The 16,650-nt window shown below is 44.1% G+C and overlaps 1 protein-coding gene across 1 annotated transcript; it reads left to right on the top strand.

The window, feature by feature from the left end:
• Nucleotides 1–8,726: 8,726 nt before the first annotated feature.
• On the top strand, nt 8,727–14,544 carry LOC311128755 (zinc finger protein 385B-like; the record flags this gene model as incomplete). The annotated part of the gene is made up of 6 exons (XM_084161003.1): nt 8,727–8,744; nt 8,792–8,990; nt 11,746–12,114; nt 12,682–12,866; nt 13,333–13,434; nt 13,825–14,544. 6 exons carry the CDS (start codon nt 8,727–8,729, stop codon nt 14,056–14,058), a joined length of 1,107 nt encoding a protein of 368 aa, XP_084017129.1. The 3' UTR covers nt 14,059–14,544.
• Between the last annotated feature and the right edge of the window lie 2,106 nt (nt 14,545–16,650).

Here is a 16,650-nt window from a genome sequence, read left to right as displayed (position 1 = left end):
GAGCTCCCTTCAAAAGCAGGCGCTGCAGGAGGCCCTTAGGGAGAAGGAGTCAATGGTTGCACGGAGAGAGGAGCTGGCCAGGCAACAAGAGAAGCTGAGAGAGGCATTAACCCTCCAGCAGCAGAGAGCTCAGTCTTTAGAGCAGAGGTTAGCAGATCCAACTCCCCGCACTCACTTTGAGGTATGGTGACTGTGCAGGCACCAGGCTATGCGCCGGCTTTACGCACTGTGCCGCCAGTGCGCCTTCATAGACCGGTAAAGCCCGTGCCTGCTCCTCGCACCAAACCCGTGGTGCGTGTCTCCAGTCCGGCACGGCCCTGTGCCTGCTCCCCGCACCAAACCAGTGGGTGCGTTGTATCCAGTCCGGTATGGCCCGTGCATGCTCCCCGCACCAGACCAGTGGGTGCGTGTCATCAGCCCGGTACAGCTGGTGCCAGAGCAGTTCCGCTCCACCGGTGCCTAGTCCAGCTCCGGTCAACTGCTCCTACACTGGTGCCACAGTCCAGCTCCGGTCAGCTGCTCCACTCCAGTGCCAGAGTAGTCGCTCCACCGGTGTCCAGTCCAGCTCCGGTCAGCTGCTCCACTCCAGTGCCAGAGCAGTCCGCTCCACCGGTGCCCAGTCCAGCTCCGGTCAGTTGCTCCACTCCCGTGCCAGAGCAGTCCGCTCCACCGGTGCCAAGTCCAGCTTCTGGTCAGCTGCTCCAGTCCCAGAGCCAGAGCAGTCCGCTCCACCGGGGTCCAGTTCAGCTCCCGGTCAGTGGCTCCACTCTAGAACCAGACGTCAACCCCTCTCCAGGGTCGGGGCCTCCCCACACAGGGTCCAGACAGGGCTTGGTGCATCGCGGGGGGATTGCCGGTCCAGGCCCAGACGTCAGCCCCTCTCCAGGGTCGGGGCCTCCCACACCAGGGTCCAGACAGGGCTTGGTGCATCGTGGGAGGGACTGAGAGGGGAAGCATCGCGCCGAGGTCCAGAACCGGACCAGGGGTGCAACGGGGAGACAGTAAGGGAGAGGACGTCACGCCCGGAGCCGGAGCCGCCACCGAGGCTAGATGCGCACCCGGACCCTCCCCTGTTAAGTTAGGTTTTGCGGCCGGAGTCTGCACCTTTGGGGGGGTGGGGTACTGTCACGCCCTGACCTTTAATGCCTGTTGTTTCTCGTTGGTTTGGTCAGGGGTGTGAATATCGATGTGTATATACATATCTATGTGAATGTTGACATTCTAGTTTATCTAGTTCTATGTTGGCCAGGTGTGGTTCCCAATCAGAGGGCAGCTGTCGATCGTTGTCTCTGATTGGGGATCATACTTAGGCAGCCATGTTGCCTACCTATGTTGTGGGATCTTGTTTCTGTGTGTTTGGCTTGTTTGATGTTAGCCTTTAGAACTTCACGTTACGTTGCTTTTGTTGTTTTGTTCGGTGTTTATTCAATAAACGAACATGTACGCATACCAACGCTGCCACCTTGGTCCAATCCTGTACTCAACGAACGTGACAGTAAGGACTACACCTGTTGATTCGGTGCATGTGACAAATAAAATGTGATTTGATTTGTCCTTGCCCATTCACCCTCTTGAATGGCACACACATACATAATCCATGTCTCAATTGTCTCAAGGCTTAAAAATCCTTCATTAACCTGTATCCTCCCCTTCATCTACACTGATTGAAGTGGATTTAACAAGTGACATCAATAAGGGATCATAGCTTTCACTTGGATTCACCTGGTCAGTCTGTCATGGAAAGAGCAGGTGTTCCTAATGTTTTGTACACTCAGTGTATATACGTATGGGACAAGGGTGCCATTTGGGACACAGCCGATGTCTTTCTGACAGTGTTTCAGAGGTTTCTTCAATTAGTTCTCTTACAGAAAATCACATGATTTCAAGTGACATTTCACATGCGAAATCATGTGAAAACATGTTTTTGGAACACTTCACGTTTTCACATGTGTAGTTCCATGGTATCACATGTTGCTTTACATGTTGTCACATGTTATCACATTAACTTTACATAAGATCACGTAAAAATGTGTTTTTGGAACAATTTCCTTAAGGGTTTTAATTAGCTATGATTAATTTAGTGGCTGTTTCTTAACATTTAATAGGATGGTCTTTGTTTTCTGGATTAGAAGAAGACCCAAAGGTCAGGCCACTCCAGATTAACCCTGTCTTTAAAACAAAACTCTCCAAGTTAACTAGGCCACAACACATCTGCCCTCTAATTAGCCTCAATAGGAGTGGGAATAAAACAAACAAGCACACCAATAATATATCACCACAAAGAGAAATCGTAGAAATCGTTGGCACTTTTATTTATTAAACCAGTAACTAAGTTTCAAGTTGATTTGTCATGTGTAATGAATACTCACTGGAGCTCTCATGATAATGTATATTTCCAGATTAGCTGCTGTTAAAAGTCTCAGTTAACTAGGCCACAACACCATGCAACACACATCTGCCGGCCTCTCAAGTGGCCTCACTAGGTGTGCAGCTCCTTGCAGACAAACATAGCAATAATACATTCCACAAACAGAAATCAAGACGCTTTCTTTTTTAAGTTAAGCTAATAGAACCTCAATTTAACGACACCTGGAAGTGTGGTTAACAGTCCAAATGAACTAGGTCACAACACAACACCACACACATCTGCCGACCCCCTCTAGTTGCCTCTCTACGAGTGGAAAATAAAACAGCTATAATACCATAACATACTGCAATAGTATTTCCCATAAACCTAGAAATCATGGCACATTCTTATTTAAATTAACTTTTATCTAGTCTATTTAGTTTGATTTTATATTTATTTAGTCAAACCAGTAACAGTTATGGGTAACCAATGCGTGTTTAGATTCCGTGAGATTTCCACCATGAGAATGCAGTCTGCCAGGGCTAAAAAGTACACTAATATTACAGTATCTACACTGAAAGCTTTTGGGAAGGAGCCAGGGCACCAAGGTGAGATTGCATGCTCTGAGACTGTTACTGTGGGGAACTTAGAGAGACTAAGGTACTAGTTGTGACAGCTGGCATGAAAACACAGACCATTCATAGAGCATCATTGTCTGATTCATCTTAGGTAGTCAGTGATTCAGCTACATATGCGCATGCACATGCACACGCATGCACGTACTGTACCGCACACACACACACACACACGCACACTGCACAGGCATCCAGCAGCAACTGCAGTACAGGAGTGTGTCACAAGTACACTTACTCCTGAGAGAGAGAGAGAGAGAGAGAGAGAGAGAGAGAGAGAGAGAGAGGAGAGAGAGAGAGAGAGAGAGAGAGAGAGAGAGAGAGAGAGAGAGAGAGAGAGAGAGAGAGAAGAGAGAGAGAGAGAGAGAGAGAGAGAGAGAGATACACAGAGAGAAAGAGAGAGAGAGAGAGAGAGAGAGAGAGAGAGAGAGAGAGAGAGAGAGAGAGAGAGAGAGAGAGAGAAGAGAGAGAGAGAGAGAGAGATACACAGAGAGAAGAGAGAGAGAGAGAGAGAGAGAGAGAGAGAGAGATACACAGAGAGAAAGAGAGAGAGAGAGAGAGAGAGATACACAGAGAGAAAGAGAGAGAGAGAGAGAGAGAGAGAGAGAGAGAGAGAGAGATACACAGAGAGAAAGAGACAGGGAGAGAGCGAAAGAGCGATGCAGAGAGAGAGAGTCGTTTTAAAAAGCAACGGTCCAACTCCATTCACAAGACTGGCACTTGGCCCCTCCAGCTATAAATGTCTCTATAAATGATCTCTTGCTAGTCCACAGAGTGCTGACAATAATGCATACCTAGGGTGTATGTAATGGAGAACAAATGCAAACACTACTCAGTATGGCCTAAAGACAGGTTGTAACAGTGTGCCAGTGCGTTTCTCTTTGAAAGCTCTATTTGTACACAGTGCTTGACTTGGGGGATGAAAGAAGTGCAGGAGCTGTCTTTTTCCAAGTCGGTCCATTAGACTATGCTCACTGAAATTCATAAATTACATTATGCTATAGACACCTCTGATTATTCACTATTAAGGGTTTATACACATTTTCCATGACTTCTCCATGACTTTTAACCAGATTTTCATGACTATTATTATAGCCTACATGAAAAAGTAAGCATTATTGACACTGGAAGGCTACTGTGTCTGATCCCATGCAGACCCACCATTTATTGCCGTTGTGCCCTTGACCAAGGCACTTAACCCCCCGCAAAGTAGAACTGTACTGTTAGTCACATGTTGTCAACATGTGGTCAACCCTCCATCTGGAGAGCTCCTGGGTGTGCAGGCTTGGCCAAGTCTGCTTATCAAGGTCCTGTTGAGCAGCTGATGTTTAGGCTACAATGTGGTTAGACCAGGGCTTGAACAAAAGCCTGCAAACCCATGCAGTAGCTATCCTGGAGGATGGTATAAAATATTGCAACATTACAACCAAATACTTGTCTTTATAAAATTATTCCCTCATTCAATGAATCAGGGATCAAATGGATAAGGTAGGCTACTTCAAAGGAAGGTATCTAACTAGACATGTTTATATACACTATACAGTGCATTCTGAAATTATTCAGACCCTTTGACTTTTTCCACAGTTTGTTACGATACAGACTTATTCTAAAATTGATTAAATTGTTTTTCCCCTTCATCAATCTACACACAATACCCCATAATGACAAAGCAAAAAACAGTTTATTGAATATTTTACAAATGTATAAAAATAAAAAAATGAAATATCACATTTACATAAGTATTCAGACCCTTTACTCAGTACTTTGTTGAAGCTCCTTTGGCAGCTATTACAGCCTTGAGTCTTCTTGGGTATGACGCTACAAGCTTTGCACACCTGTATTTGGGGAGTTTCTCCCATTCTTCTCTGCAGATCCTCTCAAGCTCTGTCAGGTTGGATGGGGAGCGTCGCTGCACAGCTATTTTCAGGTCTCTCCAGAGATGTTCGATTGGGTTCAAGTCCGGGCTCTGGCTGGGCCACTCAAGGACATTCAGATACTTGTCCCGAAGCCACTCCTGCGTTGTCTTGGCTGTGTGCTTAGGGTCGTTGTCCTGTTGAAAGGTGAACCTTCGCTCCAGTCTGAGGTCCTGAGCTCTCTTGAGCAGGTTTTTATCAAGGATCGCTCTGTACTTTGCTCCGTTCATCTTTGACTCGATCCTGACTAACCTTCCTGACCAAGGCCCTTCTAAATAAGGTATTTCTGTTTTTTATTTTTTATAAATGTGCAAACATTTAAAAAAAACAGTTTTCACTTTGTCATTATGGGGTATTGTGTGTAGATTGATTATGAAAAACATTTATTTAATTAATTTTAGAATAAGGCTGTAACATAACAAAATGTGACCGACCGGCTCGACTCAGTTTTATGTAGCAAAATTTGTAATGGTGGTTTTTACATTGGATAAAAGTAGCGACTCAGAGCTAGAAAAGGTTATATCATACACTACGGTTGAGGAACAATGGGAAAGTAGTTCTGCTTTGAAAGTTGATAAACTTGTAACCTCACTTTTGAGAATGTTTGAATGTTTTGGTACACCTACTGGAGACCTCTTCTTTGTCTACACCCATTCAGCATCGTTCACACCCTCTTAAGCCTTAGCCCCACCCATCTCTTTAAGGCTTCATGTGAGGCCATGTGCTAAACAGAGTGAGTATGGTAGTGTACTAAACAACCAAAGATTTCAAGACTAAAGGCTGGTTTATACTACATCTATCGACAGTTGTCGCAGTGACATCATGAACATTCTATTGTCGTCCGACATAAAACTTGTCGTTATGAAAAAGTATAAACACAAACACTACAGCAGTACTCTATGTAATAATACTTTTTCTAGTGTGTCCTCACTTCTGCTACTCTAATCAGGAATTTGATTAATTGACAACTACACCTACTGTAGTTAACATAAAGGTTTACTTGTTCACTGCATCTGCAGTATGTGAGCCTTTTTCTTCAGTTTACTCTCTTCTATCAGGAAAGCAAATCTCTAGGCAATTTAGGATCTTAAGGATCTTTAGACACCTTTTCTATTCGAACAGACATAGTGCGTACACACAGTGGGTGTTTCTCAAATGCATACTACCATGCTCTGACCACGCAAATTGGAGCACACGAGAGTCGGAGAATGACGCCTCATGTCATTCATCAAACTCTTTGCGTTCCGGCAGAAGTCATTCATTGTCAATGGAGCAGTCCGCAACGCTATGCTGGGGGTGCCACACTAGGCTGGGGTGCGTTCTGTGTACCGCATGCATTCAATATTTTCAACTCGTGTTTTGCTTTACCATGCGGTGGTACAAACGGAAGTACACACACAGACTCCAACTAGCTAGCGTTAAGAAAGTTGAAAAGCGAAGCACGTGCGTCAAAATGCGGGATAGACATCCATCAAAACAAAACGCATATGCATCTGGTGGACATCGGGCTTGAGTCCAAATCAAAGTATGCAAAACGAAGCACGGAGGGCAGTTCTCGAATGCGTACTCCGTTTGTACATATTTTGAAGCATGCATTGATGCAAGCTTCAACGGAAAGTATGCACAGAAATATGACGCAAATTTGAAATCAATGGCAGCCACTATTTGAGCTGAAGCGAGAGAAAATAAACTCAGACTTCGGAATGAAATGTTTCCTGTTCACATCTCATGTGTTGCCTGACTACAATATTTTATCTTGATACGTTAATAAATACACACTGTGTTAATTTTGGCATGTATACCTGCCTACAATACCCTCTGTAGTGTGCGTAGATTGCAAGCCCATAGGGCTAACTGGCTACCTACTACTGTTAGCTAGCCACAAAAAATTGTTAGGCCAGCTACATTTTAGTCATTTAGCAGACGCTCTTATCCAGAGCGACTTACAGTTAGTGAATACATTATATATATATTTTTTTATACTGACGCCCCATGGGAATCGAACCCACAACCCTGGCGTTGCAAACGCCATGCTCTATCAACTGAGCTACATCCCTGCCGGCCATTCCCTCCCCTACCCTGGACGACGCTGGGCCAATTGTGCGCCGCCCATGAGTCTCCCGGTCGCGGCCGGCTGCGACAGAGCCAGGATTCGAACCAGGATCTCTAGTGGCTTAGACCACTGCGCCACTCAGCTACCCATGAAGAATTGACATCTACCTAGCATAACATTAGCTTTTGGTCATTATTGTTTGTTAAACTAGCTGGCTAGCTAGATCATTATGATTCACATATAGCTAGCTGATAATTATGAAGTAAAATGTTTGCTTTGTGTATATCTTGTTTAGTTTCTATTGCCATTGTCCTGGCTGGAAGAAGGTTCAGTGAATGGGGAGGTGCAGCGTGAGGTTATACCGTAGGGAGAGTGCGAGTGCTTCTCAATGTTTTATCCGTTCTCCACACTCTCGTCCTCACAAGAACGTACTCAAGAGAACGTCCTCGGAGAATGCACTCGGAGCATGAGTGTGGAGCACGGTATATTGAGAAACACCCAGTGTCTCATTTGATCTATGACAGAGAAAACACTCTTGATTTTCCATTTCCTCTGGTGTTTCATCTGACTGGTTGTCTCGTGGCAGTATGGGTGAGTCATCTTGTCTGTGTTCCAAATGGCATCCTATTCCCTATTAAGGGCACTATTTTTTAACCAGGGCCAATAGGGCTCTAGTCAAAAGTAAGGCACTATATAGGGAATAGGGTGCCATTTGGGATGCAACCCTTGAGTCACAGATATAATCTCATGTCACTAGTGACTCATGTGTCCTCAGCTCAGTGACTTTCTCTAAAGACATTTCTCACTCCAGGGTTGGAGGTTCTGAGTTTCCATGGATACCTAGGTGTTTTCTGTAAATGTTATAGCCACAGGGATATCTTCAGTTCAGTTTGCGCCTCAATTAATGCACCTTGGTTGGAGAACAAAGGTGTTCCCTTTCCATAGCCACGTGGATTTGAAAGATATGTGTGTGATGAGTAGGACCACAAACCTTTAAAAGTAATAGAGACAGGAGAGTTCCACCTCAGAGAAGAGGACCATGGTTCAATATGAATTAATTCTAATGATTGTATGTGCAAGGACAGGATGTGAGAAACAAGATTGGTCAAATAAAGCTATTTACCTATAGCGACTCAATGCACCAGACCACATTGAGGTAAGCTGATATTCCACTCAACTGCTAAATCTAATTCAACATAAAGATTCGCTGAGTGTATTGTAGTCATTTCCCCCATATATCCAGGATATAGAGTGTACAATCAAACCAATTTAAAACTCTGTCTCCAAAATGCTTTTTGCTCACTCACTAGAATCCATTTCTTCTTCATTTATTTTTCTTATCATTAATTATTTTGTCTAAAGCTCTCTCTCTCTCTCTTTCTCTCTCTCTCTCTCTCTCTCTCTCTCTCTCTCTCTCTCTCTCTCTCTCTCTCTCTCTCTCTCTCTCTCTCTCTCTCTCTCTCTCTCTCTCTCTCTCTCTCTCTCTCTCTCTCTCACACACACACACACACACACACACACACACACACACACACACACACACACACACACACACACACACACACACACACACACCCTACTTCTTCCCATTGGCCATATGAAAATCCTAACATCATGATCCGCTCTAGAAATCAAACACTTTCAAGCATCTCTCTAATTTTTCCTCTGATTGGGCCTATCTATTGAAAGCTGTGTTTTTCCTCTGTGGGATTGAAGTGTGTGTGTCTGTGTGTGTGTGTGTGTGTATTTGTCTCCTATGTGATTTGATGTGATTGCAGTCCATGACTGAGACCCGTTGTGTGAGAAACTAGCCTGATTGCATGGTTCATTTGTTCTCCCTCTGCAGAGCCAAGCCGAGGCGCACTACAAAGGCACTAAACATGCCAAGAAGCTCAAAGCACAGGAGAACACCAAGAATAAGCCGCCCAAGAGTTCCCTTCCACCTCCTCCTCTTCCTCCTTCCCTGGACAGTGCAAAGACAATCACCACCACCACCTCCACCAGCTTGACCAGCACTGTCACGGCCAGCAACTCTGACCAACCAGGTATGTGGAAACTTTCCATTCCTCTCCATGCTCTAGTCTCTGGGCTCCTGAGTGGCGCAACGGTCTAAGGCACTGCATCTCAGTGCTTGAGGCGTCACTACAAACCCCCTGGTTCGATTCCAGGCTGTATCACAACCGGCCGTGATTGGGAATCCCATAGGGCAGCGCACAATTCGTCCAGGTTTGGCCGGTGTAGGCCGTCATTGTAAATAAGAATTTGTTCTTAACTGACTTGCCTAGTTAAATAAAATTGTGTGTTATCTTGTGTCATTACATGCTTTGTGTGCATGTGCATATGTGCACTGTATTTGTCTTTGGAATAAGTGTTTGCCAAGTCTGGGAAATGCTTTAACCAATTAAATGACTAATTAACAGGTATTAGTGTGTGACAAGTGCCATGCATTTCAACCAGTTTTGCTCACTGGGATAAAGTAGTGAAACCACATCCATTTGAGTTTTTTTCATAGAATAATTCCAAGTTGCTCTGTGGTAGTAACCTATAGGGGACAGACGATAATATCTAATGACTAATGTATAGATTAATATAGTCAGAATAGACCACATGTATGGTAAGCATGTGTTACAAACCAAGGCAAAAAAGAAAGCTTAAAATCTAAAGCAATGTGTTGTAAAATGTAAATTTGCACTCATTTCTGTTGGATCTTGATATTGTTTTAAATCACACTGTCTGGCCTCACATCAGGGGAGTGCAAATTAGGAGGTATTTCGTTTTTTATTAGGATCCCCATTAGCTGTTGCCAAGGCAGCATCTACTCTTCCTGGGGTCCAAACTGCAGGTAAGAGGGTTTCAGAAAATGCATCCCAAATGGAACCCTATTCCCTATATAGTGCACTACTTTTGACCAGGGCCCATATGACCCAGTTCAAAAGTAGTGCACTATATAGGGGATAGGGTACCTTTTGGAACACAGACAGAAACTCACTGCTCAGCCCTCTTTAGAGATTAGGTTGAAGTTCTGTAACGATCCAGAGCCAGCGATACTACTTGTTAGTATTCTGTGTCTGTGTCCCAAATGGCACCCTATTCCCTGTATAGTGCACTACTTATGACAAGAGCTCTATGTAGTGCACTATATAGGGAATAGGGTGCCATGTCACACTGTTAGTTGGAGTCACAGACTGTCTAGCTGGATGTTTGGGGTGCTTCTCTTCTCTCTGATGGTCGCTGCCATCGTGCCATATTAGTACAAGCCTCTGTTTCGACCAAGGCTATGTCCCAAATGGCACCACTTATGACCTGGGACCTATGGGCCTTAGTGTATCATTTGGGATGCAACCCCACTCTCTGTCGGGGGGATGCTGTTGTTTCTCCTGGCTGGGTTTCTGGCAAACAGAGAGGCTGAAGTCAGATTCAGTTTAAACAGAAAGAGTTGAAAAACGAAATCATTAAAATTGCTAGCTTCAGCTGTTTACATAAGAGGCTGTCTTTTATGTAATGTCTTGAAACGAACGAACACAGCATGCTGGATTATCAGTGTAATTGTGAGCTCTGCGAATCGGCTCTTCAGAGTAGTTCTGTATTAAAGGTTTGAGTCTGAATGGGTAAAATTGTGAAATTCTGGGAATGGTCAAACAGGGATGTTCCTTTAATGTTTTTGAGTCTAGATTCAGTTAAAAGTAAACACATTGATTCAAAGCACCAGTATTTGTCAATATCTCTTCAATGTGTATCCTTCCATCTCTTATCTGTGAATGAATGGAGGGGGGGGGGTACATTTTACATTAGTTAGTTTACATTGTATTTTTTTGTCCCACCCTTCAGCTACCCTCAACCCCTCCCATCTATCTCTGAAAACCATCCAGTTTTGATTTCTACTAGCCATATATTTTTCAACTGTGCTGTGATGTTTCACAAAAGTTCTGAACCTTTCTATTCTCATAGTTTCTACTGATTGTAAATTAAAGATTAACATTTTTACTAAGAGTATTATTGATCGATTGACTATGGCTTTTCAAGTCACCCAGCAGTGCTATTTGCAGAGTTAGTTTTCGGTAAATGTGATTTTTCAGCCATTCCTGAACCTGTGACCAGAAACAAGCTACATATGGGCAGTACCAAAACAAGTGATCTAATGATTCTCTCTTCCCAGCAAAATCTGCAGAGCGGGAATGGTTGTATCCCCCATATACATAACATTCTATTAATCGCAAGAATGTTGTATAACAATTTAAATTGAAAAACTACGTTTTGAATCAGGCGTTGTTTTGTGTATCAGTTCATAAACCATGTGCCATGGAATGGGCACATCGGAAATCTCTTCCCAACTATTTAGCAACCTGTATGGCAGATTTTTCAAATTTTTTGTCGTTAAATGGAACTGGTATACTTTCTTGTTTGTTATTTTTTTACCAATTTTGGGGACAAGAGTTTGACAACTGGGCTCTGTAACATTGACAGAGGGCCACATGGACGCACACACACGTAGGCACACAAACTGGTACGCACGCATGTACACACAGAAAGAGAGAGAGATAAAGATACAGAAAACACCACTGGCCAGTAGCTCAGTCCTGCTCCTGCTACTCAGCTGCTGCTGTGTGAAAAAGAACTCTCCCTCCCCAGGGATCAAACTCTTACACAACACACCAAAATAAAGATGTTAAGGAATGTGTCACCAAAAGTTGCAATATTGTTAACGCTCCCGGACTAACTGTCAGATGTTGTGTCTCTCTCTCTCTTTCCCTCTCCCTCCCTCCTTCCCTCCCTCCCGCCCTCTCTCTTTCTTGATCTCAGAACAAATCGCAGTGCCTCCTAGCACGGCAGATAAAACCTTGGCTTCTCCAAATGCTTTCGTCCCCATCATCTCCAACTCCTCCTCCCTGGCAGCTTTAACAGCCATGGCCGTCCTCAGTCCCTGTAATCCCGTCCTGTGTGATCCCACGCCTGCCAGCCCCCCATCAGCTACACAAGTACAACTACAGGGGCCTGTTATGAAGAGCAGTGGCAGCAGCAGCACCAAGCCTGGGCTCACGGCCTCAACCACTGCTACAGCAACTCAGCCCACGCCAGAGTCGGAGGACGAAAAAGCCAAAAAGCTCCTGTACTGTTCGCTTTGCAAAGTGGCCGTCAACTCTCTGTCGCAGCTGGAGGCCCACAACACAGGTGTGATCCAGCATCTGTTTCTGTTTGCTCTGTTGTGTGTGCCACCCTCCTCCGCAAGGCTTTCAGCTTGTTCTTGTTCAGTTTTCCCTTAACTTCTGTTAACACCCATCTCACAACAATGTCCACAAATACCTTCACACTGCAATCCCCTTTGTTTTTCATGGGAAATATGTCATATTTTGGTTGTTATCTGGACTTTTCTTTGGGTTGTTAAAGGTACAACAAAACGTTTCCAAAACATCCTTCCAGTATACAACATGACAACAACGTCACAAAAGATTTCATATTGACCATATTGAAATCCGATTTGCCCCCTAGCCATCATAATTGTGTTAAAAGCAGAAGGGCTCAATATGTCAGATGTTTGTTAGCTAACATTGGCACGTACGGCTGTTATGTAGTTATAGTGAGGTCAGTGAGACCTATGAGAATTTTGGATGGGAAAACAAAATCTGTTCTACTTTTAATCCAAACAAATGAAATGGTGTTCTTTGTATGTTTTATTTATGGTATTTTCCGTGTGCAATATACTTCATTATGTTTTTCCCTTTCTTCTGTTCCCTGAAGGTTCTAAACACAAAACTATGCTTGAGGCGAGGAACGGCGCAGGCCCAATTAAGGCCTATCCCAGACCGGGCTCAAAGCTCAAAGTCCAGGCCACCACCGTGCTGAAAGGCTCCGGACTGCAGAACAAGACGTTCCATTGTGAGATCTGTGACGTCCATGTCAACTCAGAAATACAGCTCAAACAGGTACACCATAGTGTCTCGTGACAGGCCTTTCCAGCCCTTTGGGTTTTTACCTCTCTTTAATTTTCTTGTGCACAAATGAATAAATACATCTTAGCTGATCAGCAGCCAGCGCGCATGCAAGATTTGTGAGATTTATTGGTGCCGAGATTAGGTCAATCACAATACAGTATGGTCAGAGGGGGAATTGGGGAAAACACATTCTGGGAACTCACTTATTTAAAATCCTAGAATTCACCTTTAAAACATTTTTTTTTAACGTGAAATTGATTTCACTTTGGGAACTGAAGTATGCCGTGCTTGTCTTGTTACAGCTTGAAGGGACCTTACAGGCTTTTTATAATTGGCTCACCAAAAGGTGTGTCCCAAATGGCACCCTATACCCTTTATAGTGCACTACTTTTGACCAGGTTCCCATAGGGATTCACACACAGTAACGTCATTGATCTTTTTTGTTGTATTTTGTCAGCACATCTCCAGCAGAAGGCACAAGGACAGAGTGGCTGGGAAACCGATGAAGCCCAAATACAGCCCTTACAACAAACAGCAACGCAGCTCCACAGTCCTGGCCGTATGTATCATATATGTTCCTAATCAAAGCCCCTCAAGAAAAGTTGATTCGACTTCAGGGATTAATCGTTAATACATTTATTGGCAGTTTCTTAAAACAGCATTTAGGAATATTGATGCATCAGTGGGCTTAAAGACAGGCCTTTATGCTCATGGAAAATAATGGCTTGTTGTTTGTGTAGCTAATCAATACGAATGATTTCTTTATGAATAGATTTGATTTCTCATTTAACTCCTCTCCTCTCCTCTCCTCTCCTCTCCTCTCCTCTCCTCTCCTCTCCTCTCCTCTCCTCTCCTCTCCTCTCCTCTCCTCTCCTCTCCTCTCCTCTCCTCTCCTCTCCTCTCCTCTCCTCTCCTCTCCTCTCCTCTCCTCTCCTCTCCTCTTCTTCAGGCCAAGCTGGCTCTTCAGAAGGACCTGGTGAAGCCTATCTCCCCTGCCGCATTCCTCTCCAACCCCTTCTGCCCCACCACTGTCCCCTCCATCGCCCTGCACCCGCGGCCCAACACTTCCATCTTTCAGACTGCTGGCCTCCCAGGCTCCATGAGCTCCATGGGCTCCTTCCTCCGGGCTGCTCCAGGGCCCATCCGGCCCACCACCGGCTCTATACTTTTCGCCCCGTATTAATTCCTGGGTCGTGACACCAGGGTCGTGTTCAGTAGGCAGAGAATGGAAGAAAATGGCAGAAACTGAGTGAAACGGGGAGGTACTATCTGAGCTCGTCCACTAATTAATGCTTGTTTTTATCTCCCGTTTTCGCTACGGTGTGCCCTAATGGACACAACCCTGTATATCGGTATGGAGCCAGGGAGCCAGAAGTAACACAAAGGGGATACTGACATGAGTTGACAAACAGGTGACCTCTGACCACGTGGAACAGTGAGTGGATGACGTCCTACTACAGACAGTACCTCCCCGGTGCACTGAACTGAGAGGACTACTACACTGCGAAGCTTGAACGAACAACAGTGTATTTATTTGATTGAACTTGTTTAACTTTGCCTGTCTGCGTGCGTTGCCCTGAAGCATGAAGTACAGAGGTACAGTGGGCTCGCTAAGACCACTGAGGGTCTAAGTATTGGATTCTTGTGTAATAATAAAGAGCATCAAACTGCTTCCTGAATGACTTGAATTACCATAGTCTTCCTATTTGATTAAATTAATGGACAGCTACATGTGTATGACAGTGTTCATCATAACAGCCCCCAGACAGAAGGACAGTCATACCTGATTCACACTATATGGCCAACCTGAACCGCACTGGGCTGGCTTGCATATTTTTTTCTCACATTGTCCTTTCCAGCACAGTTTAAGCAACTACAGGGGATGTGCAATCAGATCAGAGCAGTTCAGCTTGGCTCCGCTTTGTCTGGCCCAGTAGTGTGAAAAGGGTATCATTGCACATTTTCAGTTGTTGCTTGATGTCATGAGTCATGGACTGTATGTTAACACTGTAATGCAGTTTTGACCTCTGTTCTGTCCTGGATTGTGTAAGGCAAAAAGCTGAATCTCTGTTATGATCATCAAATAGTCTGGCTTCAATTTACAGTAGATAGCCATAGTATTGTTTAGTAACAGTGTTCTAATTTCCTCCACTTCAGAGAGAGAAACCATTCTCTTGGTTTCTCAGTAAGAGACAGATTTTAACTTGAGATAGATGTATGTCAATGGGAGACTTCAAGTCTGTTCAAGAACATTTTAGTTAAAGCTCAAACACACTGGTAGGATTGTCAAACGTTTGCCTGCCGACAGTACGTAGCACCTCTGAACAGTGTCGGCAGTCAATATATTTTGTGTTCACACAGCAAAGACCTTGAAGTCGTCAGCCACTCAGCCTTGTTAAAGTACTCCAAACCAGAAGATGGCAGTAGCGTTGTTTGGCAATGCATGTCCATGTGTGTTGCTTATGGTCTAGATTCCAATGTTAGCTGCTGCGCTAATGTTGCTATTTTGTAGAAAGCCCTTGTTGATATTAGCCAGATGGCCACAGCTAGATAACTACCTGGCAAGATGACGAAGAAACCATAATCCCATACTGTAGGGAGTCCAATCAAAACGCATCTTTTGACCAATGGGTAAAATAATATGTTAATTGTTTATATAATCCTCAAAACAAAAACAAACAATGGTCCAAACCTCATGTCTCTATCATAATCCATACAAAACTTGTAGGATGGTTCAAATTAGGCCGACTAAATCAATGGAGGCCAGAGAAAAAAGGGGTCAAAAATCAGGAAAATAGCATTGCGTCAGCTAGGCTGGATGCTGTGCAAGAATTAAGGCTACCTGACAGGCTCACCGTGGAACTCGTCATCTTTCTTCTCCAATCCGGAGGACATAAAACAATACAGAGGTAAGATGGATATCGATTTTGAGACATGACAAGTAGTATTTTCATATTTTAGTATACACTGTTCCTCTGTAGCTCACTTGGTAGAGCATGGCGCTTGTAACGCCAGGGTAGTGGGTTCGATCCCCGGGACCACCCATACCTAAAAATGTATGCACGCATGACTGTAAATCGCTTTGGATAAAAGCGTCTGCTAAATGCTTATTATTATTATTATATAAATGCAAAGTTCATATAATTTTTCGGAAGACTTCTCACAAAAACAAGCGTATCTCTGTGACATGTCAACGGAGCACTAAGTATACCGCAAGCTTTTTATTTTCAAAGCCTTTTACATTTAATTCAGCTCGTGTCATGCTAAATTTGCCATTTGCGACCCGCGGAAACAACTTGGAAGATGACCACAAAATGTAAAATTCTCAAACGTTTCGGCAAGAAAGCTGCACCGCTCTGACAACAGAGCTCGGTGCTTATTATCGGATGTATTAGGTTACGAAATCCGACTTTTTGGATACAATGTTAATGATTCAGTATGTTAGAGAAAGACCCCACTGAACGAGTCAGAACATGAAGAATCCTATTTGTCTTGGTAAGATGTATTTTATAACATAAGGAAGTGAAATGTCATCACGAAGCGCAATTTGCCCAGAGTGGGTGGACACCCTACATACTGCCAGTGCCAGCCCATAGCCAAAAGTTTAGCTCGATAGCTAACGATAGCATAGCTAGCATAACATAGCTCACTAGCTAAGGACACTGCACTAACTCGGCAGCTAACACAGGCAGCTGTTTCATGTAAACTAGCTAATCCATTGTGATTTAATTATAATGTCAATACCAGATACAGTGGTTCGCTTGGAGGAATTATT

This window comes from Coregonus lavaretus (assembly GCF_964263955.1).
Source record: "Coregonus lavaretus genome assembly, chromosome: 5".
Classification (NCBI taxonomy): Eukaryota; Metazoa; Chordata; class Actinopteri; order Salmoniformes; family Salmonidae; genus Coregonus; species Coregonus lavaretus.
Note: the sequence above shows the minus strand (reverse complement) of the source record. Positions and strands in the feature narration are given on the sequence as shown.